Here is an 18,234-nt window from a genome sequence, read left to right as displayed (position 1 = left end):
GAGACTCAGGGATCAGGAGTGAACGTCTCCTCCGTTTTCAGAGCCATCCGCTGTGGCGGTTCCTTAGCAACCCATTATTAGAGGGCTTCTTGGCGGCTAAAAAAAGATCTCCCGCGCTCAGAAGTGTAGTTCTGTTTCCAGAAGCCCAGCTCTTCTCTGTACCAGGCATTGGGTGTCACCTGGAGGCAGACAGCACTCAGCTGCGTCCTGGCGGCCAGGGCGGCCGCCGCCTCCCTCTCAGGGACAGGAGCGGGCAGCAGATGGCCCCTCTCCCCACCACGCCCGGCCTCATGGAGATGGACTCAGAGAGACGTGCACATGCGTGTGGCTGAGACGGGCACCCCCACAGCCGCCGCCCTGTGCTGAAGGGTCCAGCCTGCACCCCTCACCTCTCGTCCCAGTAATCAAACAGCTGCCAGAGCCAGCGGCTACGCGTGTTTCCCCAGACACCACCCCTCCTCTGACCTGCGTCCACGCTCTGCTACGACACTGTACCCCCACCTCCGCCAGGAGCACCCCGCGGCTCTGCCAGCGCCTGTGTGCGTGTGTGCGTGCGTGCATATGTGTGTGTGTGTCTGCGTGTGCGCTTCTCTGGGGAAGAGTCTGGAACTTTCCTCAGGCTCTCAAATGGGTGTGGAACTGCACCCCATGCTGCAGTACAATTTTTGCCCACATTATGGCTTTAAATGGCAGCAGAGCACCTCCTGACTCTCTGGGGTGCAGGCCCACGCGGCGTGGGTGCTGGTGCCCGACTTCGGGGTGCAGCTCGTCCTCTCTCTCTCTCTAAACCATGGACAGAAGTGGAGCACGGCTCTGCTGCGGGCATGAGACCTCTGGAAAGGGAGTGAGAGGCCCACCCCTGCGGGGTCTCTGGAAGAACAAACGCAGTCACCCTGGTCTCGGGTAGGCGCTCAGGACACAGAGCCTCCGGCCCCTCCCCAGGCCCGAGGCAGAGAAGGCGGCATGGTGCGTGGGGCTCCGCCCCCAGAAGGCTTTCCCTTCATTTACTGAATCACTGCTTCCCAAAAAAGCACTGTCAAGGATTTCCAGACTTCATTTTCCAACGTGAATAACAAACCACGTAGGGTTCAGAGTTCCCGCTGGAGGTTTCCCGTGGGAGTGTCCTTTCCTGCCGCATGGGGTGGGTCCTGGTACGTCCCCGCCACGGCCTTCACTGCACCCACTCTTTAAGACTCAGCCCAGTGATGGGAACCCTGCCGCTGTGTCAGGGTGACGGGAGGCTGGCGGGCGAGGAGAGCGCCCTGACATCCACTTCTATGACGGGGACACGGCTCAGTCTGTGGCCGTTGGGGAAGCCCTGTCCTCTAGGCTGGTGCTTCTCAATCCTGGCCGCACACCAGAGTCCCCCGGGCAGCTTCTAACAGTCCCCAGGGCTCAGGCCGTCCTGAGACCAGGGTGATCAGAGGCCTCGGGGCCGGTCACTGAGGTTTCCCGGGTAAGCTAACCCACGCAGGCGTGCCCTCCCTGCTGCTTCTAGGATCCAGCTGCAGCTCCTTAACGTGGCCTGGCCTGTGGGGCCCCCCAGCCCCTCCCCCAGCACATGTGCCCTCGGGTGGTTTGTCCGCAGCCGCTGGGCTCTTCTGTGTCTTCCTGCCTCCTCGCCTGGCATGTGCATATGAGCCAGTCACAGACATGAGTCCCTCCTGGGAATCTGCTGCAACCACTGGCAGGAGAGATGCTCTCCTTCCACAGAACTGGGGCTGGAGCTGTAAGCTCTGTGCTGCTCAGGCCCGGGGCTGGGGGTTCTGCCGAGACCGGCTCACGTCAAGGGCAGCAGACCCACGGGATGGGAAGAAAGCCCCCTGACGATACATGTGAGCGTAGCCCGTGCTCCTGGACTCCGCCGTGCCTGAAGGCCACGCGGGGCAGCACGTTTCATTTCCAGGCGCCGTAAGTCCCGCCTCTGAGAGCTGGCTTCTGCCACTTGTGGGCAGAGTCCTGGCCCTTCTACTCCAGACCTCTGCCCTCCTGGTTCTTACTTAGGGGGCAGCGGTGTCCACCTCGGCACCCCAGCTCCAGACACACCCGAGCTTCTGAGTCAGCCGCCGGGTCCCTCTCTGGGCCCCCAGCTCGAGCCTGACACACAAGCAGCTGAACTCGCCTCCAGGGGAGGGGTGGGTGGGTCCAAAGAAGACATAGGGGGACGCTAGGGCATGCACGGCAGGAGGAGCAGGGTCTGGGGGCTTCAGGAAGGAAAGGGCACCCGGCACTCTGAGGAAGAGGAGGGGGGCGCCTCCCACCTCCCGGGCAGCGATGCCTTCACTGGAGCCGGACAGCAGGTGTGAATGGAGGCCGGCAATGGAGGCCGGCGTCGGAGGCCGGGTGAGCAGGGCTGGGCTGCAGCAGCAACCCTGCAGGGAGCCTCTGGCCCTGGCTCACTGCTGCCTGTCCTGGTCCCGTCTCCTCTCTGCAGCCAGGGTAGGACGGACAGCGCCTGGGGGCGTCTTTGCAGAGCCAGCCTCCGGCCGATGCTCGATGCTGAACCAAATTCTGATTCATCCTCAGCACGGCCCTTCGCGCTGCTCTCAGACCACCCGAAAGGCAGGCTGGACAGTTTGCCAGCCGGGGTTTCACTGCCTGAATGACGTACCCGCTGCCATCACCCCTTACAGAAAACACACCTCGCTGGAGAGCACTGCCTGTTCTTTGGCAAGATAATTCTCAGATTTGGCAACTTCCCTGACACGAGACTCATGAAAAAAACCAGAAAGTTTAATGCAGTCATAGTTCGATTAACTCTACAGCTCCTGCTGAGTCTCCTGGGGCCACGGGGCAGACAGAGGGGCCGGCGCTCCGCTGCATGGCTGTGCGCCTCCGAGCGCTGTGGGCTTCCTGCTTTGCCCGTCCTCGGATGCGGAGCCTGTGGAAATGGAAGCTCCTTATCACAGATTTTTGTCTGGACAGTTTAATAATCCAGTGATTTGACGGGAGGCTGGGAAATACAAGGCTGAGGTTTCTACAGATGGCCCTTCCTTGGGGGCCAAGCAAGGAGCTGGCATGTCCCCTCCTAGGACCACGGACGACACACTGTGGTTCCGCGTCGCCCCAGGCTGCCCCGCCTGGAGAACGCCTGGGTTGAACCTGGTCTGAGCTTCCCCGGGGCAGCAGCACCGAGTTCCTGGCTTGGATGGCTTCCATCAGCAGCGGGATAAGCTCTGAGGAGCAGAGATTTTGGCCACAATTCTCCAGCCAAAGCTGCCTTAACATGTAATCAAGTTACCCTTTCATATTTCCAAATACAGTTGAACAGTCGAAAGCAAAGATCTCATTCGGGAAACAAACTTAAATTTAAATACTGCCTGCCTCCCGGAATTAGGGATTTTCAGACTTTGAAATAACCAGCCCGGGGAGATTGGTTTGGACAGACCCTCTGGCTGCGTGTCTCTCTCTGTGGCACCGGTAACTGCTGGCTTGGACGGATCGCCGCCTGCATGCCAAGCACCCCGAGCTCCTGGCTGGTCCAAAAGCATTAGGAGGTCAGAGCTAGTCGGGCCACCCAGAGGGGACCCCCAGCCCTGCACGGACACCCAGGCGAGGCAGGTGCTTCCAGACACTCACTGAGGACCCGGGGCGGCTCATTGACAGGCGGCTAGTTAGCAGTGGTTATGTGATGTGGGGGCGTGGGCGAAGCAGGGGGACGTGGAGACAGGGGAGGCTCCTTGCCATCCAGGACAAGTCGGACTCCAGCAGTGACGATGCAAACATGGACCCTTCCTCCCCACCTGCCCGCGTGCGAGGACTTCAGACCTATACCAGGTGGCGGACGAGGGAGAAACACCTGAAGCAGACTCAGTCTGTGAGCATCGTGCAAAGGACAGCAGGAAGAGGGGGCGGGAGCCCAGCACTGCAGCCCACACGGCGCCCCTCGCAGCCGCCCCACGAGTGATGCTTGGGGCGGGTGGAGAGCAGGACCCTCCAGTCCCACCTGCCCCCCCACACCCGCAGCAGCATCTCTGCTCTGCAGGCGCTCAGCCCCTGCGCTGCCCCGGGGTGCGAGGCGTCTCCTCCAGGACGCCTTCGCTTTTCCTCAGTCACTGTCTTGTTTGCAGCCATCCTGGAGCTGGTACGGCTGATTAGCTTGAAGCTGCAAGTGAAAAACACAAGCTTAGATTCCCGTTTTTCATTCCCTCCAACAGAGAAGCTTGTTTTCCTTCCCCCAAGTTAGTCTTCCTTCCAAGCAACATTCTGCGGAAGAGACGCACTTCTCCTTCGCTAACTCGGAGGCGGTGGAAACGGGTGTGACGGGGCCACCCACACCCGGGGGCTCTGGGCTCCCCGCGTGCCTTGCCAGGCCTGGAGGGGGAGCTCTTCACATAGACGTTATGGGTTCAAGGCCTAGCTCTGTGCTTCGAGCTGTGTGACCGCAAGTAAGAACCTTGTCCTCTCTGAGCCTGTTGCCCCTGCTGAGATCAGAGCTGGGTCAGAGTATGCTCCTCCTCCAGGGCTCTGGGGCCGAACAGAGCAGGGGTGGTGTCACATAGGTGAGCCGTTGTGAGCATCCTTGTTTCTAGGAGAGCAGGTGGAAGGGCGTCTCGGGAAATGGGCAGAGGCTGGAAAGAACCTCGTTCTCACTCCACTTATGGGAGCCTCCAGCATCCTGCCTCGCCTCGGGCCTTTGATCAGCTGAATAGGACCAGGTGTCCTATTCAAAGATGTCTGGGTCCTAGTCCCTAGAACCCGCGAGTGACACCTTACTTGGCAACAGAGAGTTTGTGGATATGATTACGTGCAGGCTCTTGAGGTGAGAGATGGTCCTGGATGAGACTGGCGGGCCCTAATCAAGCATGAGGTCCTGACCCGACAGTGGAAGAGGTGGTTTGACCAGAGAGGACTCAGGGAGATGGGCAGACGCGGTGCTGGGGCCTCAGAGACGGAGGCAGGGCCACGGGCCGTGGAGCACAGTTGCCCCCAGAAGCTGGAAAAGGCCAGGATTCTGCCAGAGCCCTGATAGGAGGCGGGACAGCGAGGGGCCCGGCACCTCTCCCATCCAGAGGTGCCGAACCAGCACTGAGTCGACCCTGACCCACGGAGGGGTCCAGGTGCCACAGGGGACACCGTGGCACAGGCAGACCACACTTCCTGTCCAGAGGCTCGACTCGGAAGTGCCCGCACTGGGTCAGGTGCCGAGGCTGGCCCAGAGAGCCCCCTTCCCCAGGCCCTGCACTCCTGGGCCCCGCTGACGCACGGGGTCCATCTGCAGACAAGATGCCCTGGACTGGGCCACATGGGAGCAGAACCTGACGTCCAGGTCAAGCTGTGTTTACCTGGGAAATCGCTAATCAGCGCCACAGCCCTCGGTCCCTCTGAGACCAGGGTGCTCGCACAAGGGTCACTCCAGGACCCCTCCCCTTCCTGATGGATCAATGTCCCTGCTTCCTCCCCCGCAGCCCTGTGAACGAACCTTGCCCCCGCGGCCAGCAGCTGGGGCCCCCCAGGAAGGCCTCTCTGACCTGTCGGGGTTCCGTCCACCCTCCCGGGCCTGGAGCCATGTCGCTTTCCTGAAAGAAGCATCCGTGTCTTAGGTTGTGGCGTCTTTCCTACTCCCAGGGGGTAGGTCTGGGGGCTTCGAAGCACTTGCAGGGGGGCCTTGCCGGCTGCAGGCCGCTGGCTCTCCCGGGGAGGAATCAGCCTTGCCAGGGGCTTCAAAGGGAGCCCAGCTCTGGAACACGTGGGAAGGGCCGTCAGGCTGTTCCGGGCAAGCGGGGAAGGTTAGGGAGGCACAGGGCTCCGAGCTCCTCAGCCCTGACGGCTGGCAGACAGGTCGGTGCAGGGCAGCACGGGGACATCTACTGCCCCCGGGACAGGGCCGCCCACTCCCCACGACGTCTCTGGAGGGACAGGGCACTTCAGGGACCCAGGAGACAGTGTTGGGAGCAGCTTCTCGCTGAGCTTGACTACCAGGTTTGCAGAAACCTCAGTCTGAGCGGCCTCGCCCTCGTAGGCGGACAGGCCTCACGTGTCTCCCGTGCTGGCCTCTGACCCCTGAAACCACGAGAGGCCACGCACAGCAGACGGGAGACTTGGGGCTGGGCTGCCGACTCAGGCGCCAGCCGTGAAGGAAGCCTGGGTCCCCACGAGTCCCCACAAGCCTTTAGAGCATTTGGACTTAGGAACGTTGAGCGCTTGCTTGAATTCTCCTGATGTGCATGGGAATATGGAGAATAATCCTCTTACATTTGGAAACATATTTAACCATTTTTTCCCTGGAGCCGAACAGCTGAGTGTTGACCACTGTTCAACCAGCCAGATCCATGGACCTGCCTCTGGAAAGTTCCCAATTTACAGCTGTGATTCCCGGATAGAAGGAAAGGCAGTTACTTAATTTATTTAAGTGATTCAAATATTATCTGATTATTTAGAAACATCTATAGGGCTAATTATAAGTAACAGTTGATCAGAAATGTCACTGCCATAAAATTAATCCTCAGTAGCCGCAGCTCTGACAAGTGGCTGGGAGGGACTTCACACAGATTAAAAGCTTTAAAAATTTGCATTAATAGGGGCTGGAGCTCAGCGAAAGCTCAGGAGACCCTTGATTTCTGTGAAGTAGACACCACCCTTCAGCCTCTGGTTCTGAAATGAGACGGATCAGCAGGGCTAGTTTTCATTGGCTTCGGGCTTTGCAAGGACACATGGACCCCAGGCAGTGACTGGACGATCAGGGCCAGCGGTGGGAGTGGTGCTGCTTGAGCTCAGATCCTGCGGGGACACTGACTGAATGTGCCGCCTGCGGCGGGCACAGTGGCTGAGGGCGTGTGTGCCTCGCGGGGCGGCTGGGGAAGAGCTGCCGGGCCGCTCCTGTGGCCAGCACGGGATGAGATACCCTGTGGGTTCTCTGCGCTCCCCTTCCTCAACCCCGTCCAACCTCCCAGCCACCGCCGTCTCCTTCCCCGGGGGGTGAGGAGCCTGGGACCCAGAGTGGCCGCCGTGGCACCGGGTCCTCAGGTCCTCAGGTCCCCATCCCCAGGGCTGTGCTTTTCAGTCTGGTCTTCTTTAGCAAACAGCATCCCAAGTGTGAGGGGCCTGTGGGGCCCACAGCTGGCCTACAGGAGGTCTGCATCCTGGTCCCCGCCCCCGCCTGCAGGCTCGTCCACCTGGAATGTCTCAATCAGAACCCAGGGCTCTGTGAGGCCTGGCACAGGCATCTTTATCAGCCCCCCAGGTGTAATTATTATTATTATATTATTATTTCTAAATACAGTCAGAGCTCCATGTAAGCCAGAACTTGCTTGATTTAAAACCTGGGCTGTGGAAAAGAAGCTTCCGCCGAAAGACCAAGTTCTCCTTTCTGCTGCAGTATTTTTGCCTCTTTCCTGCTGATAAAAGAAACGCTCGTCCACTGAGGTCTGCGGAAGTTCTGGCTTGTCCAGGGGTTGACTTGAATTTGATGCTAAATAAAGCAGCCTGTTTGTGGCCCATCAAACACACACTGTTCGTCTGCTTTAATTATTACAGAAAAAGGCGCACTGACCAGAAGTAAAGAATGTCCCTGTTAAAAACAAAGGTTCAGTGCCCCGATCCTGGGTGCCAGCGCCAGTCCTCTCTTGCCAACAAGCCTCCCGTCCCAGGTGCCGAGGCCACGCCGTGCGTGCGGCACGTGCCGGGCTGCTTTCTGAGACCTCGAGGAGACGCGTCCTTGGCCTGTCTGATGTCCCCTGTTCTGACGGGACATGAACTTGTGCTGGACTCTGTCTCATTGTATCTTTGTGTGTCCTTTGTGCCTAGAATTGCACAGAGGGGCGCTCAGAGGTGTGCAAAGGCTTGGTGAACGTGTGGTGACGAACAGAGGACCTTCACCATGACCTACTGTCATCATTTCATACAAGAGAGGAGGAGGCCACACTGCGGACCCAAGGGCACCCCTTCCAGGAAGGAGCCCCTGGCAGCCCTGCCCCGACCCCCAAAGACCCTGCACCCTCCAGGAGCTCATCCGCAGGCCAGCCTGCTCCACAGTGGCCCCGGGACCCCGCCCATCTGTGCAGGAACCTGAGGGGACAGGAAGTCGGCTTCCCTGGTAACGTGCAAATTGTCCTGGTGGTGAGTATGTACACGTGTATAACTGAGACATCGGCGCTGCACACCAGAAACAGACACGTTGTAACTGACTGCACTTCAATAAAAAGAAAAGAACAATGAACTAGTCCTGTTGGTTGATGAGGGGGATGCAGGCTTCTCCCTCACAGCCATCTCCTCCCCCAATTACTGGGCACTGCTCCCCAAGTTCTGGAATATTCCAAGCCCTGATCAGACCGACCTCCCCCCAGTCTTGACAGCGAGTCCCAAGTGCCCAGGTGGCTCGTGCCCACACCTGCGGACCATGTCTGGTCTGCGGACACGAGGCCCGGGGGCCATGGGCAAACCTCGATGGTGGGAAGCGGTGGGGAGGTGCCCTGCTGGGGGCTGACCTCTCCTGGCAGGTGCTCGGCGCTCTCGTCCTAAACCCCCACCCACACAGGGTGCTACAGCGATTCAACAGCTAAATTAAATCTCTGAATATTAAATTCATGATGGAAATCTAAAATATTAATATATTCTAATTGAATACTCTCCAATAAATTATCTGAGCGTTTGCAGCCATTTGATTTTACTTCCATTTCTTAAGGAACTTTCAGCTGCATAAATATAGCCATTAAAGCAATTCAAGAAAGGGAAAATTTTCTGCGCAGATGAGGGAGCCGTAAACACAAAGGGAGCCGCGCGTTTCTGGCGCACGACTGACTGAATCGCAGGGCCCAAGGCGGCCGAAGCCTCCAGCGCCGCCCTCCTCCCGCTCGTCCACTTCTGCGAGGACAGCGTGCGTTCCCCCGGGGCGCGACGGGACGCGCGATCACAGGAGGCTCGGAGGCCGAAGGTCCCGAAGGCACGCGCGGGCGGGGGCCGCGCTGTCCCGCAGCGCCGGGCGGAGGGCGCCCGCCCGACCCCGCCCGGGGGCGCCCCCAGCACCCCCCGCGCCTCCCCGCGAGCGGCCCCCCCCGCGCGGCGCCTGTGACGCGCCACCCAGACGCCTCGCGCCTTCCCGGGGGCCACGTCTCCCTGCGCGGCCGCGCCGATGCCCCCTGGACTCTTCCTCCGTCGTTCCTGGCTCCTTCCACTCCAGGGGCCCCCGGGACAGTGGGCGGGGCGGTGAAGGAGAGGTGGCACTTCCACCCTCTCCTCAGACCCTTCTGTGGGGAGAGAACCCAACACAAGCGAACGCCTGGAGCACCCGGCTCTCTCGGCGTCTTCCCGGGGGCTGCAGCCTGGGAAGGCTCGCTTCTTCACGTCCGCTCACCCACAGCTGTTTCTGGCTTTGGAGAACTGGGCCTTAAAGAGCCGCTAGAGGGTTAGGAACTGGAGCACCTTCGGCCTCCGCCTCTTAGAAAGCCGCCGGGTCTGCCCGACACCTTCTCCCAGCTGGCCCCTTAGCCGAGCCTTAGGAAGGCAGCACCCGCCCCTGTTCCTGGAGCAGGGCTCTGCACGCCGGGGGGAGTGCCCCCTTGCACCTGCGGGAGGGGCTCCACGCACCAGGAGGAGGTGCACAGCCGGAGAGGGGCAAGGCCCAGTCACCCTGCAGCGGGCGCCAGGTAGTCCCACCCAACAGGCAAGCCCAGGGGTCGGCCCGCATTAGTCTCCGTCCCCAGTGGGTCCTTTCGTTGCCGTGTTTGCTGCAGCCACCTAAGTTATAAACCCCACAATGCAGTGCTATGCTTTTGCTTCAAATAGTTAGCTGTCTTTTACATAAGTTAAGAGAAAAAATACAATCTTTTCTGTTAACCCACACATTATCTTTTTCTGCCCGCTCCATCCCTTCCTGTCGATCTGAATTTCCAACTGGCGGTGTGGTGTTTCTTTTCAGCCTAAAGAAGATCCGTTACCACTACTTGTGGGCCTGCTGGCAACGAGGAGCTTAAGTTTGTTCATCAGAAATGTCTTCATTTCACCTTCAATTTTGAGGGGCATTGTTTTCCTGGGTGTAGAATTCTTGACTGATCATTTCTTTTCATTCGGCAATTTGAAAATGCCATTCCATTGCCCAGAGGTCTCCGTCACTTCTAAAGAGAAACCAGCCCTCGTTCTCAGTGTGGTCCTCTGCGCTGCCTTTTCGCTCTGCTTTCACGGGTTTATCTCTAATTTTAGAATTCCAGCAGTTTGACAATAATCAAGGTACGGCTTTGTCTGTATTTATACTACTTGGGATTCACTGAATTTCTTGGATCTTTAAGTTTGTTTCTCCACCAAATTTGGGGAAATTTCAACTATTTTTCATATTTTATTATCTCTCTCCTCTCCCTCTGGACTCCAGTTACACACATTAGGCCGCTTGGCCTTGTCCCAGTGAAACTCTGTGTTTCAATCCCCTCCTCCACCGTTCTTCACACTGAATAATTTTTTTATTGATTTACCTTCAAATGCACTGACCTCTCCTTCTGCCTTCTACAATCTACCTGTGAGTCCACCCAGTGAGGTTTTCATTAGAGACATCACACTCTTCAGTTTCACCACTTCCATTTGGTTATATTTTCAGTTTCCATTTTCCTACTGTGATTACCAATACAGTCATTCACTCTGACCATATTTTCCTTTAAATCCTTGAGCATATTTATAAGAGATATTTTAAAGGCCTTGATGCTAATTCCAATATCTGGATAACTTCAGAGTTAGTCTATGAGCAATTTTTGCCTAATTTTGGGTCACGTTTCCTTTTGTGTGTGTCTAGTAAGTTTTGTTTGTATGCTCATCATTATAATCATTGTAGATGCTACACTGTAGAGAATCGGGTCCTGTTATCCTTCTCTGAAGGGTGTTACCTTGGCTGGACTGTAGTCTAAATCTGTCCACCACGCAGTAGCTGGAAGCTGAAGTCTCTCCTCGGTTCTTTCAGTCTTCCAGCTGCTGTGCTTCTCTGGGTTCACTGGAGTCTTCCCAGTGCACACAGAATTTAAGGGGCAGCCAGGGAGCTGGGCAGAGCTTGCAAGTGTATCTGGAGGCCCCAGCTTTGGCTACGTACTTTGTAGGGTTTATCCTCTTACATTCCAGCTGCTTTGTCAGTTCTAGCCCCCATCTTCCAACTCCTCTGGCCAGTAAGGCTGGTCTTCTGCCCAAGAGCTACCCAACTTTGATGCAAGGACAGACTGAGGAGAGCTCTCAGAGGGGAAGTCAGATAAACACAGATCTCACAGATCTTTTCAAGGGTGGAGTCCCCACCAGTTTCTGCTTACGATTGACCACTCTCAAATAACTTCAAATAATTTTTAACAAAAAGGTTCCCCCAGAGTTTATAGGTGTTATTTTAGGAGTGTTAGTTGACATAAACTACTACACCATTACCAGAAACTGAACTTCCAATTTCATTATTTTCAAGTATTATTTATCTAGCCTAACAGTCTTTGTAAAGATCCTGCAAGGCTGACCCATGGAGGTGGGCGTGATGGTTGCACGTACTCATGTACTGACATCTACTCTGCCCCCATTGTTGTGTTTGACAGCTGGACTCTTCTTCAAGGACCTTTGCATTTAGTGGGGGAGACAGACTGATAATCGGTGACAAAAGTGTCAAAAACTCTGCCACCATGGCAAGCAATGGGGGAGAGCCTCTGCTGGTCTTGAGAAGCGGGTCATTCCTAGAGGAAGCAGGAAGTAGCCAGGCTCGGGGGAGGGCTCAGGTACAGGGGGAAAACACAGGACTCCAGGAAACCAAGGGTGTGATCCAGACTGGGAGCTGTAGGTAGCCCAGTACGGCTGGAATTTGGTGTGCTGAGTGAGGGGCAAGTCAGATCACGGGGTCCCATGTGACCTGATAAGGAGTTAGGGTTTCTCCTGGGAACAATGGGGAAACAGTGGAAGAGGAATGACACAGACATCATGCTTCGAGAGGTCATTTTGCTTCCATGAGAAAGCGTGCGGTGACCATGTCAGTCATTCATGCATGGATGGATGCCTTCAGAGCACCAGAGAACATGTTCCTAGGTGGGCTCAGTGATGACTACACTACTGGGTTACCAGGAAACATTTTGTAGAATAACATTGAGTTAAAATTCAGCCAGCTCCACCCAATGTGTTCAGACAACCCACGAACGTTTATGGAGAGTCTGCCCTGGACCAGATAGGGGGTCACTCACCCTGTCACACACCTCATACTGCGGACCCCAGCCCAGAGCACATGTCATTGAAAAACCAGCTCCTGACCTCTTGTCCCCCAAACCCAGATCATCCTCCATTCGCGCAAAAACGTCACAAACATTTGTCGTTGGGTGTGAGGCTATGTGGTGTGCGTGCACAAATGGGAACCAAATTTGACAAGGAAATGCGAAGAAACCCTTTGGCTTCCACTGGTTCAAGCCCACGTGGGCTGTCTGACGGGAGGGGCTGGTTTCTACAGCCCTGCCCACGCCGCCCGCCGCCGCTGAGCCTCCGCCCGCCTTCTCCACGTGACTCTCTCTCATGTCCAGCGATTATGCACAGACTCCCTCCCAGAGTCCTATCTTCAGAGCTCCCTTTCCAGGCCTGCTCTGTGGCAGGGCCCCGAGGACGAATTTGGATGACTTCTTGTCTGTTAAAATGTCGACTTCCAAAGGACTTGTCTCCAAAGATCACTACCTTCCTCCCCATCACCTTCAGCCAGGTCCTGCCGTTGCCCTGGACAACCTCTCAAGCTAAGAAATTCTGCATTTTTTTAGACTCAGCTAAGAAATGCATCTTCTTTTTAAAAGTTTGATTTTAGCCTCATTCTGAATCTTGCCCGAAGTCAAACCTAGCATACATGCTAGAAAAGCAAGTGTCTTTTCAAAACCCTCCTCTAATCTACAGGTGGAGGAATCCTTACCGAGACAGTGAGGGACTGAACTCCGAATGGCAAGCAGAGACCTTACTGTCTGATGGTTCCTGAGGTCACGGAAGGACTCTATGTCCTCTCCCCTCGGAATCTCCAGTGCCTGCATGGTGCTTGGCATCTATAGATGGTCCTAAACTGTCCCATCCAGAGCCCAAAGCTGGGATTTGGGAGCAGGAAGGCCCCCTGTTACCCTTTGCTGGGTGTCCCTCCTGCCATCTCCATGACTCCCCCATAATGAAGAGCCTCCATCCAACTTCCTAGGGGATTCGTTTAAAGACGGTGAATTGCTTTCTCCTCTTTTCTGAGAAGAAGGACAGCCTGGAGCTTCTGAGTATCTCCGTGAAGCTGCTGCCCCTCCTCACTCACCAGCTGATTTAGATGGCGGTCTAACTCCGGTGGGCGCACCACACAGTGTGGCTCCGCACTCCCCCAAGGACATCCTGGCCCCCGGCAGCCCAGCCCACCACCCGCCCTCCCGCCCAGGACCCCCTCTGCGCCCGAGCTCACGCTCCTCGGTCAGCGACTCTCCCCGTGGGGCAGAGCGAACGCTCATGGGGAGACGCGATCTTCTTTCCAAGGAGAAAGCCTGCAATTAACGGAGGTTTTTTGGGAAGAACATTCTGCCTGTTCCTCTCCCTCCCACTTTTTCATTTAACATATTTTATCAGAATGAAATGCCTTAATGAGCACAGAATTGCAGCTGATCCCAGCTGCACCTCCACACGCTCCGCCCCGGCTCCCCGCTCCCATCAATCCGCATTCAGGCTCGCTATGATTTGGGCTTCTTTCGGGAGCAGCACCCCCCCCCCCCCTGAAAACACTGACAGGAAACTCGTCAACTTCCTGTAGACAGAAACAGGGCAGAAAAGCATCCCAAACTCTGGGGAAAGGGCGGAAGAGGAGGGAGCGAGAGGGAGGGGGAGGCGGAAAGTGAGCACATGAGAACGTGGGTGTGTGTGTGCACGTGGAGGGGGAGGGTGTGCGCGCATGCGTGTGTGCATTTGTGTGCCTGAGTTCCTGGGCTGAGTTCTTACATAATGACTTGGAATCCATCTGGAACACACAAAGCTTTTACAGGGCCCGTAACGGAGATGCGTTTTCCACTTGCTGGACACCTCCAGCTCAGCTTGGATGCCTGTGTCCGGGAAGCGCAGGTGAGGTTCTGGGGGGTGCTCTGTCCGTGTGGGACCTCTGAGAGCCAGGACTCGCAGTGCCTAGACCCTCTTCCCCCCAGTGCCACGCACCACGGCCACCACGGCGTGGGAGCCAACGGGCACCCAGCACAAGTTCACCATTGGTGTTGCTCCAACCGCTCACTCGCTCATGCACTCCTTCATTCATTCATTCAGCACACGTAGCACCTACTGTTTGCAGCACTAGAGATACAGGCAGGGCCTCTGCCTTCAGGAGGCCTGTCCTTGGGTGAACAAACCACGCACGGCGGCAGGTCACGGAGAAGGCGAAGCAGGGCAGCGGGCGAAGAGATACTAGGCTCGCAGCAGGGGTGCCAGGTTCGGTCTGCGTGCTCACCAAGGGCCGCCCCTCCTGGCGCAGTGGGGCCCTCAGAAAGGAAAGGACACCCACCTGTTCCCTGAGGGACAGCCGGTCTCCACATGTACCCCTCCCCTGGGCGCAGAGCTGGGCTGCGTACCCCTGGGGTCCCTTGCAGTTAGGTGAGGCCACGTGACGGGGTTTTGGTCAGTGGAGTTCAGACCGGATGGGTGCATGCTGCGTCTCGGCCCGGCCGATCCTGCGGCCCTCGCTCTGGGGACCTGAGTGGCTGTAGCACAGGGGCCACCCCTCACGCCCAGGAACAAGAAGTGAACCTCTAGCAGGTTAGGCTTCTGAAACTTGGGGGATGCCCGTTACAGCGGTCAGAGCGTCACAGCCTTCCCGCAGCTGGTGTCCATGCAGACATCCGGCTTGGGGGGTGGCCTCCCCCAGGGGCTGGTGGCCACGTCAGGGCGTCTGAGAAACAGATGACAAGTTCTCCCAAAGCACAGCGATACTGCAGACCAGCAGACACAGGACGCTGCCCCTCAGCGTATCTCAGTGGTGGCCGTGGGCCCCCGGCACGTGGAGTGTGCACCGCAGCTCATCCGGCGCCTGAATCCACGCCCGCACCTCCCTTCCCCGCGGCGCCAGCTTAGAAATGTCACTGGCAAGGAGAATCCTCAGGAACCTGCATCCGCGGGACTCAGGAGCTCCGGCCACCTGCGCTTCCCTGCCAGATCCGGCAGGGTCTGTGCTCAGGGGAGGGGCGCACTCTCTGCTTCAGAGCTGTTCAAGTTGGACAACCAAGGACGCCCTCCCTCAGGGGTGCAAACATGGCTGTGGCCTCCTGAGAAGACGCGTCGCCCGTCAACACGCCCCCAGCGCCCAGCGGGAGGCCAGCCTCTGTGGATAGGGGAGGGCCGGCTCTTCCCTGCCCCGTCACCAGCCCGACTTCTCAGCCCTCAGCCCACCGGGGGTGGGCCGGGCAGAAGGTGCGGAAGTGTCTCGTGTGCCGTCGTCCAGCAGATCCTGGGAACCCTTGCAGGACCAGGGCTCTGCCCATGGTGGCCTCCTCCCCTCGTGGTACCTGTCAGAGGCCGGTGTACAGATGGGCGCAGAGGAGGGAAATTTCACGTGTTCGTACTAATGTGGCTCCTATCTGTCTAATGTCATTAACCCGAGAAACTCTGAGAGCCAGGGCAGCAGAACACTCCAGCCGTGGCGAGACGCCTGCCAAACGTCGTTTGTGTGTACGTATCCATGTACACATATGTATGCATGTGCACGTATATATGGGTGTAAGTGTGTATGTTACACACATATATGCATATATATGTTTGTGTGTGAACCTGTGTATCTCTGTGTGTACACGTGTATATGTATGTGTGTATGCATACACGTGTGTATGTGTATATGTGTAGTGTGTGTGTTTGTGTGCGTGTTCACAGATGCACCCCTGGACTCATTGCAAACTCACTCACCCCTTTGCAGTTTGCTTTCCACCCTGAGCACATGAGAGGCAGCTTCTGGCTCCGGCGCATCCAAGACGGCTGGACACTTGCAGGAGCCCTCCTCCCGAACGGACCCCGTTTGGGGTATCGGCCCTTGAGAGCTCCAGGCCGGCCTCACCCCAACCTCCAACCCGGGCGGGCCGTTCGGGGGAGGTGACGGCTCTGGAAATGAACCCCCACCTTGGGTGACTGAAGCTGGAGGGCGGCTGTCTCTCTGGGGAGAGCTGGAAACACACTCCATGTCTCCATTACTCCCGCGACTCCCACCCTCCGCGCTTCTGACACCAGGGGTGCCACCACACCAACCCTGCGACACCAGCGGGCTGTCCTGAGGTTTACCTTAGTTCCGACGTGGTCTGCCTGCAAAGGGTGTCCGTCCTCCAGCTTAGGGCTCAGTCCCACCAGACGGCCCCCATCCCGGACCCCAGTTACCCAGTCCAGGTTGTCTGACTGACTGGCTGCAAATCCAACGTTTCAACCACCCCTCCACCCCTCCTCTGGTTCCTCTGATTTGCAGGGCACCTCACAGGACTCACAAAAGCGTCTCACCCCCCAGGCTACTGGTTTCCTACAAAGGACAGACTCAGGGACGGTCAGATGGAAGAGGGGCATGGAGCGAGGTGCGGAGAGGGGGCTTGGGGCTCCCATGCCCCCTGCCCTCCAAGGGCTCCTCTCCCTGGATCTCTGAGTGTTCATAAGCTGGAAGCCCTCCGAACCGCATCCTTTTGGGGTTTTCTGGAGACTTTGTTATGTAGGTGAGATTGATCAAATCATGGGCCGTTAGTGATTGATTCACTCCCCAGCCCCTCCCCGCCAGGAGCCAGGAGAGGGGAACTGAAGGCCCCACCCTCCAGTCACATGGTCGGTCCCCCTGGTGACCGGGCCTGTCAACTCACACACAGAGACCCGGCTGCCCTAGAAAGGTGCTTGTGGTGAACCCCCGCGGACGTCTTTTCCAGTCTTACTTGGGAAATTCCACAGGTTTCAGGGCTCCTGCCTGAAACAGGGACAAAGATCAACTATACAGTTTTTTATGGAAGTCCCAGTGTCACGCGCAGTGAAGGCAGGGCGATACTCACAGCCACGACACTGGGTGTGTGTGGTGGGCGGCCATCACACCGGGGACCCTGCGAGCTTGGCTGCCCCCTCCGCCCCATCTCTGCATTTCAAGCACTCCCCCCACCCCCGCTTTCTGCATCGGAAAGAACAGGAAACCAGAGACTAATCAGGCCAAAGACTGAAGACGATGCCTTGATGACCCTCAGGGACCCTCCTGTCCACATGGCGGGGCGAGGCGTCCACAACGGATGGACTGTTTAATGGCATTTTCACCATCATTTCATCAAATCATCGCTCAGATTGGGTTGCAATTTTCCTTCACAGGGAAGAAGAAAATGCTAGTTGATGGCCTTGGTTATTGAAACACAACTTCAGTGAGTCCTTCCCTCCCTTGGGAAAAGCAACCTCGCGGGGGCTGTCGGGAGCAGGTGACACCAGGGAAGCAGCGGAAGGGACAGGGCTGCCCCCTGGTGTCTCAGCCTCCGTCTCAGGACCCCTGACTTTTCACCAGGATCTTCACCATTGTTCTCCATTCAGTGTCTTAGTCATCATTGGACAGACGTGTGACAAGCAGACCAAAGAAAGGGGTCCGAGGTCAAAGGCCACGGCCCAAGTCCCCACCCACCTCGTTCCACGCACCAGAGCGGTCACTTGAGGGTAACCGGAGAAGAGGACCCGACGGCAGCAGGCCCGCCCGCCCTCCTGGTTTTCCTCGGCGCTGTGTAATACTCGTGACTGAAGAGGCGGAATCTTGACCCTAGACGCCCAGCGCAGAGCCCGCCCTCTGCTCCGGGAGCAAGCCCACCGGACCCGCCTTGCGAGGTTGCCGGCAGGCCCCTCAGCCGGCCGCAGCGTCTCCACTTACCCGGACCAGCTGCTGAGGGAAGGGCCCGCGGGAGTTCTCCGGCACGTTGATCGGGGGGATGACCCAGTCTCGCTTCTGCCGCCTCAGCCCGCTGGCGCTCGGGAGCTGGGGCCATGGCATCAGCGTGTCGCTCGGAGGCGGGGAGGGGTCCAGAGCCGCGCTCTTCTTCCCCGTCTGCTGCGTGATTCGGGGGAGGGGGAGAGAGAAGAGCCAAAGAAGCCTGGTTAAGTTTCGCACAGGAAAGGCATCTGTTGAGAGAATCTGGATCCAGGGAAAGATTAGATGATGTTGGTAAAAATGGCTACGTGGTACGGAAAAAAATTCAGCAGGGCCCTCGTCTCTACAAAGAAATGGATTACAGGATTAAATAGGGGTAGAGAAACTGTAAACAAAGAAAAAAACATAGCTGACTATTTAGCCAGGAGGGTGGATCAGGGGAAAAGTCACAAAGGAAAAGGGCTCATGTTTTAATT

General features: G+C 57.3%; 1 protein-coding gene across 5 annotated transcripts in view; it reads right to left on the bottom strand.

The window, feature by feature from the left end:
* CDH4 (cadherin 4) overlaps positions 1 to 18,234 on the bottom strand; it is a 465,344-nt gene that overhangs the window by 99,314 nt on the left and 347,796 nt on the right. For 4 of the 5 annotated variants that reach the window (XM_032461481.1, XM_032461485.1, XM_032461484.1 and 1 more), the window contains one exon: positions 17,762 to 17,938. In XM_032461481.1, the coding sequence (XP_032317372.1) occupies positions 17,762 to 17,938 (177 nt within the window). The remainder of the gene's footprint in view (positions 1 to 17,761; positions 17,939 to 18,234) is intronic. The other variant, XM_032461482.1, reaches the window with a different exon arrangement.

This window comes from Camelus ferus, chromosome 19 (genome assembly GCF_009834535.1).
Source record: "Camelus ferus isolate YT-003-E chromosome 19, BCGSAC_Cfer_1.0, whole genome shotgun sequence".
Classification (NCBI taxonomy): Eukaryota; Metazoa; Chordata; class Mammalia; order Artiodactyla; family Camelidae; genus Camelus; species Camelus ferus.
This window is presented reverse-complemented; position numbering and strand designations above follow the sequence as displayed.